This window comes from Electrophorus electricus, chromosome 1 (assembly GCF_041902795.1).
Source record: "Electrophorus electricus isolate QZ-2024a chromosome 1, ASM4190279v1, whole genome shotgun sequence".
Lineage (NCBI taxonomy): Eukaryota > Metazoa > Chordata > Actinopteri > Gymnotiformes > Gymnotidae > Electrophorus > Electrophorus electricus.
Genome location: NC_137497.1, coordinates 20,769,895 through 20,792,067, shown reverse-complemented (window position 1 = coordinate 20,792,067; position 22,173 = coordinate 20,769,895). Strand labels below are relative to the sequence as shown.

At 39.4% G+C, this 22,173-nt stretch overlaps 1 protein-coding gene and 1 long non-coding RNA gene across 11 annotated transcripts in view; one reads left to right on the top strand and one right to left on the bottom strand.

Moving 5' to 3' along the window:
* The window catches only part of LOC118241392 (uncharacterized), a 66,610-nt gene that overhangs the window by 42,472 nt on the left and 1,965 nt on the right, over window positions 1-22,173 (top strand). For 2 of the 10 annotated variants that reach the window (XR_014123210.1, XR_004776042.2), the window contains exons 1-5: window positions 17,275-17,332; window positions 17,421-17,509; window positions 19,226-19,302; window positions 21,733-21,840; window positions 22,015-22,128. Coding sequence is in view for 3 of the 10 variants with exons in the window: in XM_081712549.1 (XP_081568675.1) it covers window positions 17,502-17,509; window positions 21,733-21,840; window positions 22,015-22,128 (230 nt within the window). In the remaining 7 variants the exon portion in view is untranslated. The other 8 variants (XM_081712549.1, XM_081712533.1, XR_014123206.1 and 5 more) reach the window with 7 other exon arrangements.
* On the bottom strand, window positions 2,632-4,567 carry LOC145657492 (uncharacterized). Its single transcript, XR_014123225.1, has 3 exons — window positions 3,827-4,567; window positions 3,221-3,274; window positions 2,632-2,899 (listed from the first exon to the last, which is right to left on the bottom strand). It is a non-coding gene; the product is annotated as an uncharacterized LOC145657492 (long non-coding RNA).

Here is a 22,173-nt window from a genome sequence, read left to right as displayed (position 1 = left end):
AGCCTTCTCATCTGGCTCTTGATGTGGGTGTGCACAGTCCAGAAACTAGAGACAGCACACATTTTGTGTGTCTGTCTGTGTGTGTATATGTTACTTTCCAGGGAATAAAATTGTCTGTACATGTTTAAAAAATGTCAGTATAAGAAGTCAGTATAACTTTGGGAAGGAAGACTATGTTCCAAACACAAGTCACTCATTGTCTTGCAGTGAATCAAATAAACACATCAGTATAATGGATTGTAATTGACATGGTTTGCCAGAATTGTACGTTTAGTATTCAGAAGAAAAGACATCTGACATTTAAGGAGAGAGACTCAGAGCTGAGTCCTACTGAGAGAGCAGCTCCATGACTTCTTCATCCAAAAGTTCAGTAGACAGGCGAATCCCAAAGTTACAATCATCTATGTTATGCTAATTTTTGCTGATATGACTTCAAAACCATCCCCACTCTAACCAATTTCTTTGGGTTTGCCAGTAACACTAGTTGACCATAGCATAAAGATGATGTTTTGTTCTGTCCTATTTGTTGATATTTCAAACTGAATAGTAAGAAAAGGCACTACACAGTGACCAATAAGCAATAAAAAGTTAATGAAAAGCTACAGACACACTGTTAAATGGGCTGGCCCAGATATTTATCAACAGAGACCTAGAGCCCTAAACACTTGCCCAAGTCATTGCTTTGACTTATCTGGGTCCTAATCAGATGATTCATACTATAGCTAAGCAATTTGACCCAGGAGTACATTTCACTGCGCATCATTTTTATAAACCATGACAAAAACAATACAGTTTTCCATCTATGTCACCAGCCCAGCACACAGCCAGTCTCATCGATGGAGCTTTCATAACTTAGAAAGGACCAGCTCAATAAGCCCTTGGTGCTAGATGCTATACACAAATGGTGCACTGTCTGAACTGGACCTAGAGTAGGAAATGAAAAGTAATTAACTAGTAATAGTAAAAGCATGGACTGAGAGATTTATTGAGTCCATTCTCTCTGTCGTTCCATCTCTCTCTATCTCTCTCTCTCTGAGGCATTTTCATTATTTATTGCCTAGCTAACAAATCTGCAGAGACATCTGAAGGCCTCTGAGTTCAGCTTGATAAAGAAAATGTTTTTAACCCAACAAAAACCCAATCTGTTTACTGAAAGGTTGAAGCTCATTTTCTTAAAGAGCAGGGTGCAGCGTGGATCTCTAGCTTGCAGACCACATCTATACCAGCTCCATTCCTGAGTCACCTGCTACATGCTAGCTAGCTTAGCTACCTATGCGGATTTTCAACTTTCATTATTAGGTTTTACACGTGTGATGTTTACAGTGTGTACTGTTTCTGATACTTGTTGGCTTGATTTTCGTGTGGTTGAATGAGCAGATAAATTGATTAAAATCTAAAGGGAAAAAAACTTGAACCGTGCAAGATTTAGCAGGTTTAGCAATTTGATATTGATGTAGAGATGGTACTTGTGGCATAATTATGATGTAATAAAGGGGCTGTGAAGTCACACAAGTTATCACATTAATCAGGCAATTCACCATTCCCACAGTACTCATTTGCTTCGTTGCTGCTTATTGTATTTGGCTGAGGTCTGTTCCCCAAAAACTAAAAGGCTTATCGATCTTTAGAATTCACATCAAAAGACGAGAGGCGCCAGTAGATATGGAAAAGAGGAAAGGTGGCTGCACAAAGCTGCCACCAATAAGACCAAACCACAGTGCTCAGAAAGCAAACAACGTTCAGGTACGTGTATACACATTTTATTTAAATGCTGAAATGAAGGAGCATGTGTTTTTGAATCTTTAAATGATATGGGATACCTTAAAAATATTTGTACTGCTGCCTCAAGAAAGAAACAAACAGAAATACATTTTTAGCACATTTTAATAAAAAGTTGTTTGGCTATGATGGAAGGTTGTGTATGGTTATGTGTGCTTGTGTGTCAGTATGTAGATTCTTGTGTGAAAAATACCTTGTATACTTTGTTTAGGCTCTTGATGTGGGTGTGCACAGTCCAGAAACTAGAGACAGCACACATTTTGCTCCACTTGTTCTACCTCCAATCAATGGTAGCCATCCACTACCATTTCAGAGACGTTTGGAGGCAGGTCGCCGATTGTCGCGTAAGCTCAGGTTCAGCCGCCCAGTTCAGTAAAATGATCAAGTGTATCTATTAATATTTTATATTAACTGTTACCTTATAGAAAGCATCACCCTTGCCGTTCCTGGCAGCTTCACGAAATATTACATATTAATTTATTATCTATGCAGATGGATACTTTTTCCGTCCTATATTGCTGAGCCGTTATGTTCATAAATCACTTTCTGACAGCTAGCGCGCATATCTGGACGGTAATCAGAAGTACATCTATATAAAAACTCTTAAACTCACCGTTACAGATGTCGCCTTTCAACCTGAAACTTGATTCAAAATGTTTCAAAAATTAAACCCGCGTGTAACCTCTGCCTAAAGGCGCCCTAATGAAATCATTCAGAGGGAGCACATCTCAGAAATTTCGTGTTAGATCAATGCAAGTTAGCGCGGTGCCTCCAGAAATGTGTCTAGTACTATGTTGATAGTAATAAATCCTTTTAAACCCTCTCATGATTAATGACCCGAATGATTCACAGATCAGTAAATACAACAAATGACAATTAAAAAAACAAAAACAGTCAATCGAGTTTAGAGCTTAAAAACAAGTGTCATGTTTGTCATTTCAGTAATGGTTTGTTATGGTCGGTATAAGATATGTGCAGATTAAGATTAAGGGTAATTGTAGCTCTTATGACACTAAGGGTCATAGCATATATTTAATTAGGCTAATATTTTTACAAATAATACTTACACTGACAACCCTCCCTGAGAGTGCACACTAGTCTGCTTTCCAGTCAGGAAGGTCTTTATAGGTTGGGGAGGGAGGACAGACAGCATTGCAGCATTATACTTCCAGATCTGAAGATACTGTGACCTCATCTGTTATAAACACTCCTGTGGATGGACTGAAATACATTTTAGAGCTACCATATTTTTTCTGATAAACTGTACCTATTGAAATAAGACAACCAATTCGATGACAATCATCATTTTTTTAAATGGGCCACTACAAAATGCTCCCCGTCAGAGCGAGCACAAGTATCAACCCTCTTGGTGGACTTAACCAGCACACCTTCCACTAATGTGTATGTCTCTGCTCTCTCAGCTGTATATGTAGCCACTCACCTCACCCTCACAGGCGCTGGCCTGGAATATGGAGATGCCAGTTTGGAAAACATTCTAAGGGATCAAGAGAAACAAACCAAAATTAATGCTAAAATTGATGCCTAAACATTTTTAAAATCAGCATTAATGTACATTACTCAGGACTATGTTAATAACATGTGTTTGAAAATGGACTTTGATAAAAGGAGCTTCTTTGCAGTTAACCAGATAACTCTGTATCCCCAGATAGTGAAGCTTAAGTGCTATTTAATTGTTGTTTGAAATAACAATCAGTCATTTTCAGTAGCACAGGTCATTGTACCGCAAATGTTAACTTCAGATGAAGTGGAAATGACTTCATTAACTTCATTCATTCATTCATTCATTCATTCACCCACAACTGATAACCAAGATGTCTGAGAGAAAACTTGCACTGTGTCCGACACAGACAGGTTAACGAGCAGTTAGTTAGCTCGGTCTGTCGGTCTGGCCACTAACTTTGCCCATTAAATCTCACTTTTACAGTAAAGTCTGGACATACTGAGATGGGTAATAAAAGCCATAGAAAGAAATTGAGCACAACAAATTGAAGGGAAAATGTAAAAAATGGAGCCTGGCTTCACTTACCGAATGCTGTAAGTCAGAAGTGTGGCAGGATGCTGGGACAGCAACGGGATGGCAACGGGAGAGCCAATAAAAATTTCGAGAAGCACATTGGAACAGACCAATGGTGCTCTGCGGCCTTTTGGAGAATATTGGAACAGGCCAATGAGAGGACGCAAACTCTCTGGAACACACTGGAACAGAAAATCAGGGTCAGTGGAATGAGTCAACATATTGAGACGGACAGACCCACAAAAGATAAAGAAAATGAAAGCTAAACACGATAGAACCAACACACTGACAGAAACACAACTGGGAACAGGTTACAAGGCAACAACGTGAAATGAAGAACACAGGCGACATGAACAGCAAACATGATAGGACCTTAGTATAAATGGAGGCTTAGTACAATGAACACAGGCTGAGTGAACAATAACCAGCGGCAAGACTGGAGAGACACTAGAAATATATACACGAATTAACAAGGAATATACCCACGAGTTAACAAGGAACAACTAGAAACAGGAGAAAACAGGCAGAACAACCAGACAAGGGGGAGTAACAGAAAAATCAAAACAAAGAAGCTCATGGAAAGAAAACCAAGTTGTAAAGTAAACAGAGCTTGACAGGATTGCTAAAGTGACCGAGATGACAGGGAGGGGACAACCGTGACAATGCAGAGTAATAATAATAATAATAATTACTCAGATATGCAGGAATATACAGTGCAATAATAATTACTCAAACATGCAGGAACATAGAGAGTAAAAGTTACTCAGGCCTACAGGAACATATAATTATTCAGTCATATAGGAAGAGTGTTCCAAAGTAGGACACTGAAGGCACTGACATTTATACCTAAAATGTTTGTTGAAAGACATTTACTCTACAACACAGTGCTCCAATATTCCATCATCATCACCATCATCATCATCATCAGTCTTTTCACCCTCGTTGAAGCACACTGGGATGTGACGCAGCTTACATATGTAGTACAGACCTCATCCTGTATCTCATCATCATTACATATGTAGTACAGACCTCATCCTGTATCTCATCATCATTACATATGTAGTACAGACCTCATCCTGTATCTCATCATCACTACATATGTAGTACAGACCTCATCCTGTATCTCATCATTACATATGTAGTACAGACCTCATCCTGTATCTCATCATCATTACATATGTAGTACAGACCTCATCCTGTATCTCATCATTACATATGTAGTACAGACCTCATCCTGTATCTCATCATTACATATGTAGTACAGACCTCATCCTGTATCTCATCATTACGTATGTAGTACAGACCTCATCCTGTATCTCATCATTACGTATGTAGTACAGACCTCATCCTGTATCTCATCATCATTACGTATGTAGTACAGACCTCATCCTGTATCTCATCATTACATATGTAGTACAAACCTCATCCTGTATCTCATCATTACATATGTAGTACGTATTAATACTACTATATAGTAGTATTTATTTAGGTAGTTTGTTAGTTATCTATGTATTTATTTCCAGCTTTTAAAACTGTTCTGTTGCATCGAAAAGCATGACATTTGTTGTTTCAATAAAAGCAACTAATAAAACCAAATGGACTGTTGTGCATGTCATTAAAATCTCATTGCTGATTTGGGTACATACATCCAGGGTTTGGCAGAATACTTTGATGGTTGAATAATGTGATGTATTCTATTACAATACATAAAACAGTAATTTATTCAGAATACATTTAGAATGCACCCAGAACACATCTTACTAAGTCACATTTAAGAGCAAAAATATTTTATATATTTTAAATTGAAGTTCTAAATTGTGAACAGCTTATCATTAAACAAAACTGATAAAATGCCATCAATTTATGACTTTAGAAATTAAAGAATTATAATTATTATTATAATAGTGCTTTTATAAAATACTCTACCTTATTTGATGGTAAAAGTTAAAAGTGTTCAAGCTTCAAAACGCTTTTTCTATTTCCGGCTCTGTGGTCACTCTAGAATGAATCAAGCACGAGCACAAATCCATTGGTTCCATTTCTGAAGCGCGAGGTTCAAGTGTGACATTTAGCGGTGAGTTTAAAAGTGTTTGTATGTCGATGTACTTCTGATTACCGTCTAAATATGCGCGCTAGCTGTCAGAAAGTCTGATTTATGAACGCAACTAGGCAACTGCATAGATAATAAGTTAATATGTAATATTTAGTGCAGCTGTTTTAAAGTTTGCATGTCTGCTAAGAACTGTGGTTGTTCTCGCGGACTGTTGAACGGGTTCATGTGTTCATTTAGGGACTTTAGCTCGTGCACTGAGCGATAGTAGCTGTGCGCTTTGTTCCCTCCGCGTGCTGTTCTGCCTTCTTATGCTGCAGTTCAGTAGATGGACTGTGTGTCTCCTGGCGTGCAGTTACCTCAATAAATGCGTTTGGTAGGAGATAATGTCCATGTGGCGTACAAACCTTTATTGCTATTAAATAATAATATTCAAAAACACTGTCACGCTCTGTACTTAGCCAGTGGGTTTCACTGCTTCTATTTTTTATCACACATTTTTCTCCTGAACAATATTTCCGAGGTCGTTAGATAAATATCCCAAGTACGAATGTTGCTACATAAGCTCACCGGTCACTTTATTAAGAACACCTGCCTTGCACCTACAGTAACTGTCTACTTTAGTACATACTGTAACGCTTGGAGTTAGCCCTGTTTAAATTATGCTCCAACCCAGATGAGGAGATCTTTGGAACTGGTAGAGAGAAGCGTGTGAAGCAAGTGGAGGAGATGCGGACCAGAATCATTCAGTTTAGTAGTAAACTTGCTGGTTTATTCACCACGTGACACAGGCTCGCTCCTGGAGTATTGTAGACAGCTCATACATGAGTTGTAAAAACATCCACAGCTCATAACGCGTTACTAAAGAAGTAAATAACGATAAATGAAGATCTGGGTCCAGCAACGTCCGTCACGCACAGTACAAAACCAACTCTTCCGCGTGGCCTACGTGCACACGCCTTTTACGTAAACGTAACTTAAGGGGACAGTCCGCAAATTACTGACCGTTACAATTCTCCTGTTTTATAGGTGCATTACAGACTAATTGATTCTGCATGTTACTAGGAACATCTTATCAGCCCAAAGAAAAACTGTTTCAGGTTTATTTCCGTGCTTGTCATGTAGATTTAAGACTGGTAACAGTGCATCCGCTGGCGGACAGTTTCAGGTTTTCTGGGTCATCAAGTCTTTCATGAGCTGGATCAGATGGGAAACTGTGAAGGGCGGTGGGTCCCCAGAACCGGGTTCAGAACCTCATGTGTGTTAAGAATATTCAGTCAGGATTCATTTGACATGGCGAGGTGTGGTAATGTAATTATTTCCCTCGTTCCTCAGTGATTTTACTCTCGTCATGTCAGTCATTTTACCTACTGCAAGAATTCTTGCACCTTTTTCCTGGTATGAACGTCCGTTTGCTGTAATCTCAGGGGTTTTTAAATCCCGGGCGAATATCCAGGGTTCACATATCAGAGTTTGGGCGCTTTTGTCTCCAATCACGGAAGTGCTTGAGGAGGCAAATGACTTCTCAGAAGTTTTAAGTAAATTCCCCTACACGTATGTAACCAGCTAATATTCAAACCCAAGTCATTATTACTATAAGTGGTTTCATCAAATAACAAAATTCTGTGCAGATGTGTGAAAAAATATTCTGTGGTTTCTTTCAATGAAAGCTACGCATCACGTGGATATTTCTGTGAGACAGTAATACGTAAATCCAGTAGCCACTGACGTCTGTAATTTATCTGATCCTGTGTGCGAGTCTGTCATACACTCTAGAGGTCTTGTGGTAAAGTTGCTTTAGGTACACGACTGGAACATGAGTCCCGTCTGATTAGCACTTTAGTGTTGCCAGAAATATCAAACACAGCATGACTGCAGGGAATAAGGGAACTGAACAGTGACACAACGTACTGGCAGGCAGGACTGTGATGTTCTGGACCCTGGACTAACCCCCTCTGGTAAAAGAGGATTACTGTGCTGCTGATGTGTAGTGGGGTTTAGTCCTGTTTCTACTGTGGGATAGATGGTGCTTTAGTCCTGTTTCTAATATTGTTTAGTAGTTTAGTCCTGTTTCTTTTATGGCAGGTGGTATAATTACGTTAATGTAAATGACTGACTGACTTTTTTTCCTAGTAGTGAACACCGTGAGATTTACTCAGCTGCTCCTACCTGTACAGTACTGACTGGGTTCTCCTGTCTCCTCTGTACAGTACTGACTGGGTCCTCCTGTCTCCTCTGTACAGTACTGACTGGGTCCTCCTGTCTCCTCTGTACAGTACTGACTGGGTTCTCCTGTCTCCTCTGTACAGTACTGACTGGGTCCTCCTGTCTCCTCTGTACAGTACTGACTGGGTCCTCCTGTCTCCTCTGTACAGTACTGACTGGGTCCTCCTGTCTCCTCTGTACAGTACTGACTGGCTTCTCTTTTGTCTCCTCAGTCATGCTGAGCAGGTGTCACTGTGTTCTGCTGTTACAGCTGCTGACAGTCATAGCTGGTAAGTGGATAGAACAGGTTCTCTCAGGTCTCTACCGGCTTGACCTTTATCTTTATTTAATCTTCTTTATATTTAATACAATTATTATTCAAATTAATTACATTTATAAATCCTGATGGTTGTTTTTAATAATTCATTTTGCACTGCACAGCATAAACAATATCCATTTTTTTAACATTTAAAAAGATTGTAAACATATTTATTGCATTGCTGCTATTCATGAGAACTGTACTGTATAACTCACTGTGGATGCTCAGCTCGTCGTACCTACTGTATAACTACAGTGTCTGTCTCACTCATAGACCCCATTCATAGTCAGCTGGCTAAGGTAGCATGAACACAGTGATGCTTTACTAATAATGTCGTAAGCCTTTCTTCAGAACACTGAGAAGGTTCAGGCTGCTATAGGCCCGCCCCCGGAGTGAGAAACATAAAATTAATAAATTTCATTGGTCAGATTTCCTGCTAATAGATTTGCATTTCAGAACCCTTTCTGATCACCAGATCACCAGAATGGTCATGTAGACACAGACATAGAAGGCACAGATGTCCCTGCAGCCGTACTAATGAGCAGTATCAGTCAGTTCTGCTCTTACATAGAAATGCATCTTTGAGTAACCAAGAATATTTAAGTAGCCTGAGTGAATGGTTGATATTTTTAGTTTTACTGTATTTATAGAGAGAGCATGATACCAGTTGATAGACATCTGATACTGATGTCTTGCATTTGAATGTCGTCTGATATCAATACCAATCTGATATTTTTTCATTAAAAGCCACTGTGGTTCAGTTGTGTAGGGAATTATTTTTTGTGTGGGATGTATTATATATGCTGTATCATGCATGGATATGACAGATAAAATAAATAACATTCTAAATAATAAATATCAACTTGTAAACAATATTTATTGCCTTGATATGAAACATTGGGTCATTTTCCTCTATAAATAATATTATTATAGACTAATATTGGGTCTAATATTTGGTTTAATTTGTTTGATTTGTTTTTCTTTCTACTTTCAGGACTTGTTTGACAATATGATTAAGTTTTAGTTAATATATATGTAGAAATATAGAAACTTCTAAAGAGTTCCTAAACTTTCAAGCACCACTAACGTTTTAAACTCTCTTTTCTTAATGTGTCTTTCAGGCTCTTTTCCTTCAGTAAAGGTGAATCTTCATGATGCTGCTACTCTCCCCTGCACTCAGCTGTGTTCTGGTCTGGTCACATGGACTTTATATCGTAACCCACATGACATACTGGCTCAGTTTAACCAGACATCCTGCCAGTCAGAGGAGGGATTTCACATGTCCCATGATCAGTACCTGAAGGGAGATCTCTCCCTCACCATCACTGATGCTGATTACACTAAGAGGTCCTTGTACACCTGCACCTGTAGTGGTAAAGACATCTGTGATGTGAGTCTACAGATAGAGGGTAAGTGTCCTCGATGGATTACCTAGATATTGTTACTAAACCATTATTAATGTAGACAGAACTTTATTTATATGGAGTAAATAAGGTAGAACATAGAAAACTTCACAAACATCAAATATGTGGGGAAAACAGAAGGAGCTTGTATGTAATGTTTAAATGTCTGTTAGATTTACAGTTCTGAGGTTACATGGTCAAATCAGTTGTATATTACATTGAAGTTTCTAATTGTTTTTCCCCACAGCCTGGAATTCTTCAGTTCAGATTAAGCCTGGATAAGGAGAATGCTGTATAGTTTAATCTCAGAGAATGTGTATTAATATACATTGTGGGATATCAATTGATAAACTTTAAATAATATATTATCAAAATGCTGCCAGTGTGACTCCAAGGTCAAAGTTAGCCGACACCACCAGCATGACCTGAGCTGCCACAATCCGCTGCTCATCAGGAGGGCGACCTTACATAAGGTAGAGAGCAGAGCTGCGTGCCCAGCTCCAACTGCCCCCTCCCTGGTGCTGCAGTGCAACCGTGTGCCCCGGGTGTGCAAGACTGAGGAAAAAACCAAGAGTCAGGACAAGTGCCAGGCTGGCCAGACTGCCTCTAATCCCCCTGGAGCCAAAGACACATCTGTTGTGAAGGTTTATTTCTCTCTGTTGTTAACAAGGTGGGACAACAGACAGGTGAGCATAGGGGACCTTGGATCAATGGGTTAAAAAAATTACTTCTGACATTTACTTCACCCTAGAATACTAGAGAATTGAGTTAATTTTCTATTAGGTTCATTTCATCAGATAATCTAGAAAATGTATTAAACGATGGCACTTCTAAGGATATTTGAGAATGGAGTCTGTAACGAAAACTGCAGCAAGAGAAACAAGAATGTACTAAAGAGATTACATACAAAACTCCTAAATTAACCTTATATTTCATAAGTAGTGAAGAAACAGTTATTTTAGGCAATAGTCCTGTTCAGATTTGTTTTATTTGTCTGTTGTGTCTCAACACCTGCACATGTGAAATGAATGGACTTCACCTGCTCTGCAGATGACGACGGTCAGTTGCCTTACAGCCTCTGTAAGCAATAGAAACCTTCAGGGCCATGTTTGCAAACTTGTTCTCCAACCTGATATTGTCTGACATCCAGCATTCCTGACACTCGTGCATATTACTTCCTGAGAAAAATCTTTAATTAAATGTAGTTTTAAATGTATGCAGAGATGTTGGTCTGTGATATTTCCATTTCCATCCTCTTGAGTGTGTCTCCGTTTCCTGTAGGATGACTAAAGAGAGAACCTCCAGTGCAAATGTAAAAATGGGGGTACGTTTGTTGTCTTTCTTCACAACTGCTTCCTCTCCAACATACACATACTTGTGTTCTTTTCTTTCTACTGGACAAATACAACACACATTACATTTACTTTGACTTAAAGCACAAAGTTCCACTTCTGACTCTTGGTTTTTCCTGATTCAGAAAATACCAGTTCTCTTCTGCTGGTAATCAGGGAAAGAAACTCATTACATATCTGAATGTTTTATGTTTTGCACAGTCACAAATGACCCCAAACGTAAGTAACCAAAGCTGATTTTAAAGACTGCATAAACCTACAGATCAAATTATGTAAATGACCATATTACTTACAGTGAGTAAAACCATAAGAAAATAAGTAAGTAATAGATAACTCTCTAATCGCCATTAACCACATTAGTACTTTAATACTGATTTTTGAATAAATAAATAAATAAATAAATAGTACAGTAGAAATTGCCCAGTCTTGCAGTTGTGAAAGTCAAAGGTTGTCACTCTTTGGTGGTAGGAGAACTGATTTGGCATTATGGGAAAATTCATAGACATAGTAATCATACCTCTGTATGAGTGAGCATTGAAACCCCATTAAAAGTAGAATGACTTCAATATAAATATATTTTTAAAAACTGGCACAGCAGAGTTTTTTCAAATTTGATCTGATAGCCAAGTGCCACCACTCAGTTTTTTTTTAGTGTGATTTTTCAGTACTGGAGATCCCCTTGGCCTGCATATGTGCAATATTGCACTAGTGGTAAGTCCTGTTTTAGCTGGCAGTCAAGCTGTATGATAAACCTCTGAGAAACACTATATAGGAAAATAATTTTGAGCAGTGCTTAATTTTGTCGTAAAAGTCGTAAAATCTAATCTAATCTAAAACTCTTCAAAAAAACTGTTAGTCTCCGTCTCTCTCTGTTTAGGGAGCGCTAGTTTGAGCAACGAAATACCGCAATATCGTGCATATAGACGCATTCCAATTTGAATCTCGGGGACTTGACCTTGAATCGCTAACGCGCGGATAGCTTCACCGCAGTCAACGGAGACCACTAGTAGTTTGTGCAGTACTCATTCAGACTCTTCCTACGTACCCTTAATACTTGAATAAGGAAGTACACAGTGCAACCATACATGCTCTGTTCTGTTTTTGGTGGGCTTTTCTGTGACATCTACAGCTTCCTGCTGAAACAAAAGACAATGTAAAAAAATAAAAATAAAAAAACCCCACAACAATCTTTCATCCATTCAATAACGTACTGACAAAGGAGTAAACCAAACATATAAAATGGTGAGATACTTTTATTGACTCTGCTCCACAGTTATTCAACTGAAAGTGAGATCAGAGTTCATACCAAGAAAGTCTTAATAAAAACACCCCATACTTAAAAGAAACAAAAGTCACAAACAAGGGCAATTGCTTGTTGTACATTATATGTATCATATTTCTTCAGATTGTAATGATTTTTTAATTAGCACTATAAAACATGAAATTTATTTTAAACTTTAGTGTTATTATATTCTATAGTCTAATGTATTATAAAAATGTTATAAAACATTTTATAAAAATAAATGGTAACACTACATGGTGCCACTGCCCACATGTCTTTGTTCTGTCAATATGTCTTGTGTTTGCACTCCTTTAACCCCATATTGCCTTTAGATATTGTAAGGTGGGCTCAAACTCAGGTCAGCTAGCTGACGACGCTGCCAGCTTACTGGGTGAGCAACCATGCTATAAAAACCAAACTTCGAACCAAAATGATGATAATATCACGCATAATTATCACTTATTAGAGCCGGATACTGTCGCCCTTTCTTGTAAACATCATCGCACTGTGCGAAGCTCACACGAGCGCATCAACAGTCGCGAACATCCTCGCAAAGTGCACAAACGACAGCGCATTTCTAGGCGAAAACAGTCTACAGCGTAGCACCATACCCCATAACATGCAACCAGTTATGCTCTGTGGCGTGTCGATGAGGAGAGCTTAGTCTGGCAGAGGACGCGGTCGCGATAAGCAAATGTCGCGTTTGCTTTGCGCCAAAGGTTCGAGACGTACCTGTAGCTCTAATTTGTAGGCCTTGTGTAAATGCGTCGGGAACACTGTGAGCTGGTGCTGCACTTGCAGGGAAACAGTGTAATCCATTGACTAGACGACCGGGGCGCGCGTGTAGAATTGAAGACGTTCGCGCAGCTGCCTGCGGTGCGGTTCAATCGCAGACGGTTCTCCGCCCCGCTGACGTCTCATTGGCCAGCAGACTGTAGTATTCACCCCCCATGCGTAGCAGCTCAATAGGCAGTCAGGTAGCATGAAAGCGTTTGTATTCAGGTATGCAGGGCAAAACAATTGTAGAGTTACGTATGCTAGCTGCAGACAACTGAGAGTTGCAGAGTCGTTAATGGAAGAAATCTGTCTGAAACGGACGCGTTTACAGAATTCAGTACTGTAGGTTACAATGGACGAGGGCTACCTACATTCTGACCTAACCAGATCAGCCAGTACAAAGGTAAACATTGAAAATACCAGATGACATCGAGTCTCCAGTATTCCTTGTCGCACACTGTGGCGCTGTACTGTACACAAATAAGAGTATGTCACTGGTTTCATAAATAAACACGAGCGATAACTGGACAGGGAAATCTCTCTCTCTCTCTCTCTCTCTCTCTCCCTCCCCCCACCCCCATCTCGTTTCATGCGTCTGCTAGCACAAGAAATTTAACTGAAACAAATATATTGCATGACTATACAATCATAAGACTAATTAATGATCACATTTCCAGAACTGGTATGTTCTTGGTATTTGAAAAAAACAACAACCGTATTTTCCATGATAAATATGCAGTTCATCATAATGCAACCCCCCCCCCCCCCCCCACCTACTTGCATATTTCATAAAGTGACAGATCTTAAAATCCAAATATCAATCACATCTAATCAAATCATTTCCATTCTGACTTTAACCTGAAGTGATTTCAATGATGACGGGTCTTTATCAGTACATAGGCACAGATTTGCCTGTAGGACTTTTGCAGGAATTTCTAAAGCATTCCAGTTTTTCCCTGCAGATGGGGCCCTGGGAAGAATTTAGCAGCAGCAACTTCACCTTGGAGAGTAAATAGGAGGTGTAGGGAGCAGCATTTTGGAGTGACACTCTCATGGACATGCCCGGAGGCTAACGCTCAGTCTCGCTCTCCTGGGCAAAGCGCCCAGGATCCCTCTGTGTCACAGGCCTGCCACATCTGGCACGAGGACAAAAAGGGAAATGGAATTAGAAAGACACTAGGGATCTTTTATTAAGTGCATTAATCAAGGCAGGGTAAATAAATATTTTATTACCAAAGACCGACCTTGGATTTGAGCCCCAATCTGCAAAGTGTTACTCTTCTACGCTTCACTACTGCTAAATGTGTTTGGTTCATATATACATTAACAAGGCACTGACACTAATATTGTTTATAATGAGTTTAAAATCTGTTAGTGAACCAGGACGAAATTCCTGACTGTAAAATGTAAGGAAATGACAAATTCCTGACTTTGTTGTTTATCTGACCTTCCATTCATATTACATTTCATTCTGAAACTCCCCCACTAGTGACACGTAACTTTGGTCATTTTTGCACGAGGGGTTACAGTTATTACCCAAAATCAGTCATATTTGGGATGACACACCCTTGAAGTTGTTGAAAGAGGTAACAGGTTGTATAAAATGCATACAAGAGGCAAAACATTTCCATCTTGGGTACAGGAGGAGGTCAGGGAGGTGTTTTAGGCAGCGGGGCAGAACTCCTTTCAGCAGAAGGAGAAATGGGACCTGCTGCTTTTGTCCAAATAAAATGCATCAGCTGCAGCTGTCACCACAACGTCATGTATTGTCAGACACATCCATTGAGAAGTAAACACATGCTATTTTTAGCTTCATTCTGGAACTTCACACATTGATCTCTTTTGGAGCATAGTCACTCATGGCAGGGTGAATCATGCCCCCAGTGCAGAATCTCACCAAAAATATTCCGCCCCCGAGAAATTCCTGAGTCAGCGCATCACAGTAGAATCAGGCTGCCAGAAACTTACTCAGCCACCAAGCAAAGGAGCTGTGAGATGCCACTGAGCATGTGACAGCATGACAGGTGATTCATAAGTGTCACTGATCCCAGATCAGGGGGACTGAGTATGCAGGCTTTCCCCCTGAAACTCAGCTGTCATGCTGTCACTGGCAAACGGCTCAGTAACATCAGGGAGAAACTGAGTGACACCTGTTTTAATAGTACAGAGACTAACACCCAGCCCAGTAAGCTGGACAACATTAGGAGGCCATACAGATGGGCCCAAAACAGCACAGAAGAATTCCAGAAAGCAACCAGTACTGCTGAAATTCAAACACTTTTAGACACCTTTCACAACACCACATATGCTCACAGTAAAGAAGGAGTTAATCTGGCTGTATTACGAACTCCAGGAACTCTCATCCCCGCACTGCCACGCCTACCTCGTCCCTCCGACATCTCTGATGCGGTTCACCGGAGTCCTAATTACACACCTGATGAATATTCTTCACATTAATAGCCTCATATTTAAGCCTCCCTCTCTTTGTGAAGTATTGCCATTCCCATGTTTCACGGCAATGTCATGATATTCCAGAATGGAATTCCTGAGATCAAAACACACATTTACATTAGATGCGAACAATATTGAACTTTCAAACAATTACAATTATTTAAGGGTCAAAACGAGTTCTACTGGACATTTTAAGTTGGGAGTGAATGAAGTTAAAGAAAATGGACACAGGGCTTAAAAAAATACATATAATTAGAAATATCAGTCACAATTTGGATAAAAATATTTCAATCTGTAATTGAACCAATTGCCCTGTATGGCTGTGAGGCTCCACCCACTTACAAATCAGGAATTCAACAAATGGGACAAACATCCAATTGAGACCCTGCAAGTAGAGTTCAGTAAAACTATTTTAAAGTGCACAGGAACATCACAAACAATGCATGCAGGGCAGAATTGGGCAGATCTTTATTAATAATAAAGATAGAAAAAGGGGCAATTAAATTCTGCACACATTTACAAGACAGCGACTCAAACTTATATCATTCTAAAGGTCTGGAGTACCAAGAGCTGAGCAAAGAGAAAAGTCACCTCACTCAGCTGATCTGGAAATACATTTTAGCATTAACACACACTAACACTACACTTAGATACACTAACACTACTCATGCTGAGGGCCAGAAAATAACAGCAAACCCAATCAGAATCACCAGAATTACAAAACAACTTAAACAAAACTACATCACTCAATCAAAATCACAGCATAAAATGGAATGTTATTTGGCCCTAAATTGAAAGTACCTAAGCACACTGTCTGATCCAAAACTGAGGTCCACCCTGACCAAGTACAGACTCCGTGACCACCGCCTGGCCATAGAGACCAGCAGACATAAACAGTCCTGTTTACCTGAAGAGCACAGACTGTGTCAGCAGTGCCAGGACTATAAGATCCAGACAAAGCTGCACTTTCTGAATGAATGTATAACATTTAGACAGATTAGGACTAAATTCTTTAAGAAAATTATCCACATATTCCCTGAGTTTAGAAACCTCCCCGATGAGGGAGGTGAACATATGTTGTTGGTGAACATAAAGAGTTCAGCACACTGGCAGTGCTGGACGTTCACTCCTGCCACAGTCTGAGGGACAGTGAGTGACCATGTCAGATACCAGAGACACAGAGACTTATATTACTATACTCTCTCACACACACACACACGCACACACGCACACGGGCGCGCACGCGCACAGATCATGCCCAGCATTCAGCCATTAAGAAGATTCTTTATTTGTCATATACACAACATGCTATGGACGTCCACACACTTACATGCTTATTGTGAGGCTGATTATCTAAATTACAATCATCTGTAAGTTAGATCTACAAACAAAGTGGTTTGTTAAGCTCCGAAGTGTTTCAACGTGCCGACATAGTGGAGACTCTCAGCGGAGCCGCAAAACAAGTTCGTGTAGGCGGGACTGTGAAGCCATTGGCTGGATAGACTGTATAGTGTATGATTGGCTGCAGCAAATTGATGGACAGCTAACTTTGGTTGATGATTGGCTTAACAAAAATGACTGTTATAAGAAATCGGTTGTGTAATTGGCTTCATAGGAAAATGATTTATATACGCTCTTTTCTGAACTGTCGCCATTACGCGCGTTTAAAATATTTCACGGTAAGTTCATCCTATTTGTTAAAATGCGATGTCGGTGCAGTTTAAACAGCGTGTTTTGTAAGTACATAGGTATGTGTTTAAATCGTAGGTCCACCCAAAAGTGGATTAAATGTAAAGATTAAAGTCCTGGTGAAGTTAACGATACGCATCTAAAAGGACGGACACTACAATGGCTAAGTACGATCGCACAGTTATATTTTTAAATAATATTTAACTGGGTCAGATATAAGTTGTCAGTTATTGTACATATTGATTTTCAGTCGTAGTTAGTCAGTAATCTTTCCAAGTGGTCCCACTTGAAACTCCTCTGGCCTAAACGTAAAGTTGCTGCTGTAATGTCTGTTTTTTACAGTTAGTTTTCTTTCAATTTCAGCTATGTTGTAGTGTTGTCCAAATCCTCAGTGGACAGTTCAGATTCCCTGTATAGTTCATTATCTGTATTGTTAAATATAGTTTGGGATCGGACGGTCAGTACTGACGTTTCTACGCTTGTTTGGAGTTTCTGAAGCGCAGCGTTTTGAAACACTGATCCGAAGTGTGGCGCAAAACGGCCATGTCACGTGACCGCGGCTAAACGAAGCTTGTGTTTCTACAGGTGTGATACAGAACCTGCCGCTCCTGTCTTTGACTGATAGTGTCTGAAACAAACCTGATCACACATCTGTCTCAGTCACAAACTCTATGAATGCTTATAAGTCAAGAAAACACACCAAAACTTTGAGGGTTTTGTGAGAATAGAGAATTTGAGAGATGGAGAGATTCAGTGTTGTCTAGATAGAAGGTTATTGATTGGACATATTGACTGATTAATATATAGAAAGTGTATGTAGAGAGAGATTCTCTGGTTTACTGACAGGAGTGATGTGCTGTATATCCACACATTTATATAATGGTAAAAACACCTGTGCATGCCAGCAACATGTGTTCTATATGAATGAATCTTTTACAAGCCTGAGGAGGTAATTTGGGAAGAGAAGATGCCCCAAAGCAGCAGAACAACTAATATTTTATAATATAAATATAAATAATAATAAATATATAAATTGTTCCTTTATTTTACTTTATTGATCTTCATTATCCATAATCATAATTATCTACATTCACAACACTTCCGTCTGCCGTAGATGAAACGTTCCACACAGAAAATTCACTAAATATGTCTGCACTTCATAGACTACAGAGTACATGTGAACCCACAGAACCCTACAAAGTACATGTGAACCCACACAACGCTACAGAGGACATGTGAACCCACACAATGCTACAGAGTTCATGTGAACCCACACAACCCTACAGAGTACATGTGAACCCACACAACCCTACAGAGTACATGTGAACCCACACAACCCTACAGAGTACATGGGAACCCACACAACCCTAAAGAGTACATGTGAACCCACAGATCCCATGTGGTTATTTATCCCAGTAAACATACTGGCATTTTGTTAATAGATTATCTTTCTAAATGTCATGTCTTACACATGAAACTGAAATGCCAAGAATTTGAAATGCCTTTCAGAACACAACAAAAACAGGTTGTTGTGCGGTAATTTCTTTTAAATATTTATTGATCATTTGTATCGATAACCTGGTATAACCCACCAGAATAATATCTAGTCAAAGTAGTTTAGACTTTGTTGTTTCACAGAATGGCATTACCAAAATGTTAGCAAAAGTGGTCACTGTGGAGATCATGTCAGAATGTTTCTGTTCAAAGTGTTGGAAGAATTATGAGTGAATATATTTACTTTTGTTTTTCCTTATAATATACTTATCCAGTTAAGCATTATGTCATTGGCTAAAGATATTGGTCAATTATCCAGTTAAACTCTGTGTAATTGGCTAAAGATATCGGTTGTATGGTTGTGTGCATTCAGATGTCATTTCTTGCAGGATGCGGTGCTGAGAGTTACCCACACAGTAAAACTCTGTTTGTGTTAAACCCAGACAACATGTGTTACTGATAAAATGTAAGTCAGGCATCTTCTTTTCATATTGATATTCTGTGATGAAAAAAACAATGTTACTTGACAGTTACTAACAAGCAGGCACGTTACTCCCTGTGCCTTTCTGTATAGGTTTAGTTTCACTTTCATATTTTAGTGTATTTATCCTCTCGTAATACTGTGTTTCATATCAGCTGTGCTCCTTTGTCTATTAGTCCTTGAGCTTGGGAGGTTGAATCAGTGATTTCAATGTTAGTCATGGCCACTGCATTTCTTTGTTTATCAAGTCATTGAGTCAGTTCCAGAGATTTGCCACTAGATAGTGCCCAAGTACCAGTTATATTGATCGTAGTATAGACATTATAATCGACTGTAAAAGGCTTTTTCTGTGTACTGTGCATGTCGTCATTTATAAACAACATTGACATTTAAAGTGATATCTGTATTTGTGTCTTAGACCAAATATTGGTGACACAGATTTGATCTCACAACATATAATATTGTGTAAGTTATTCTCTACTTCACAGTTCTCTAACATTACACCTTACACCTTTGAACTCAGTATAGCTTTAAGTGTTCTGGCAAACACACCATTTTGACCACAGTATAAAGTCAACCTGTGCCAGTCATCCCAGTTCCCTACAGTAGTCTACTACACTATTGAAACCTTGAAACTATTTTCGACACAGCTTTCCTCACTTTCCCAACACCATCCTTAGTGTACTGTAAATATGTCAAGATTGCTCCATCCCAGCTTCTGTGTTCCGTGTTTTCCCTGTCTTGTGTATGTCTTGTGTATTTTAGTTGTATTCCGCAGTTTTGTTTTCTCCACCCCTCATTTGATTTTGCACTCCTGTCCCTCATTAATTCATGCATTTAAACCCTGCCTTGTTCCCTTAGACTTGGCTGTATATTGGTTATTTTAATGGTTGTGTTTATTTGAATATGTGTGTTAGGTTCATTGTGTTTGATTGGTTTAATGTCTGAATGTTTTTGAAAGCGCGTCTCTGTATCCCCGTAGGTTTGTCCTCCGTGTGACTTCGTGTTTCTTGGCCCTGAGTTTCCCTTGTTTGCTTTCATGTGTTTTGATTGATCATGTATCTCCATGCTCTCCATGTTGGTAATATGACCCTGGACCACCCTAATGACTACGATTTTGGATTTGCCCCTAATAAATCTTGCTCTTCTCCGCACATGCGTCCTCCTCCTTACAACTCAACATTACAAAATGCAGTGAACAGCTGATGTACACATATTAAGGACAAAGGTACCACACCTATAGTGTACTGTAAATGTAGTGAACAACTGAGGTATACTGCTTAAGGACATATAACAGACATGTTGACAGGACTGGTACCAGTATTTGAGCTGAACCAAAAAGTACAGTGACCGAATGTTAATTCAATGCAAACCAGAATAAACAAATCTCTTGGTGAAGAAATAAGCATTACACTGTTTCACTCAGTAGTTATTAATGATTAATAGGAACATGGTCATAGCTGTAGAGCTCGGTATTATTAAACTAACAGTATAACACAGTATACCACAACTGAAACTATAAATCATCACTAAAGTGTCTTACTTCATTGTGTTGTGATTGCACCACTTTATGTTCCAGATAGTTTCTGTGAGGTCACAGTTTTATATTTTCATCACAGACTAGTGTTGATAGATTCTGTCTGTTGTCTACATAGTGTTCTAACCTACGTAACCTACATAGTGTTCTATGTAGACCTGTCTGTGTGGGGGAATGTGAGTGAGTGGACCATTACAGACACAGCCTGGGTTTATATTTGACTCGTCTCTGGTGTGTTTGTGTGTGTGTGTCAGAAATGATGTGGTTGCTCCTCTTCCTGTTGTGCACATTGGCCCTTTACAGTGTTGATTTGCACCTCTTTAACTTTGTGGACAACCATAAGTGATGGGTGTCAGTCTGTCGTTCTCTGCTTTTTCAGGGGTTAGGGTTGGCTCTGCACTGCCACATACAGTTCTGGAGAATACTGCATGGATGAACACACTAGTATAAATACATCGCAGGTCTCTCAATATGATGATGAATTTAAACTTGAATTTCTTTGTCACTGGGTGTGTTAAATACTAGTTGTGCTAGATATGTGGGGTTATTTGATGCTTTAACAGTTGATGGTCAAGTTGCCTGTGCTTTAAAACAGAGTGCACATATACGAACTGTTACAGTATCAGAGTAACATGTATGTAAACATATACATATGTACTGTATATTAACATATACAACATAACTTATTCTCATACATATGTATTACACATTGTGTTGCTTTCATCTTTATTTTATTACATCTGTATTTTTATATTTTCTTATTTTTTGCTTCATGTTTCATGTTTGGCAGCATGTGTTTTATTTTTGAATATGTTAATGTGAGTTTTGTCAGGCATTGATTCAGTGTTGTTCACGCTGTGTGTGTGAACTGTTGACAGGGAGCAGAGAGCAGCATCTCCAGTGTCCAGCTGTGTGTGTGTGAAGAGGAACAACTCCATGATGGAGCCTCATAACTCCAGCAGTGGAGGAGGAACCTCTGACCCACAGTGAGGAGCTTTCCATCAGCACTTAATCTGAGGAAACAGGCAGAGGGAATATTCAGGATAAATGAGATGTAGTGAAGGATGTAATTACTCAACACTTTCCTCATCTTCATCAGGGTAGAGAGAGCAGAGCCTCCAGCACCCAGCTGATTTACTTTCACTATTCAATATCATCAGGAGGTGGAGTGAGAGAGCAGCAAATCCAGCACCCAGCTGTGTGTGTATGAAGAGTGACCAGTCCAAGGATGATCCTCCTGTATTCAGCAGTGGACCTGTGACCTCAGTCCTACGGTGAGTGACACATTACACACTCAGATTCTTTCATAAGTGGGGTGG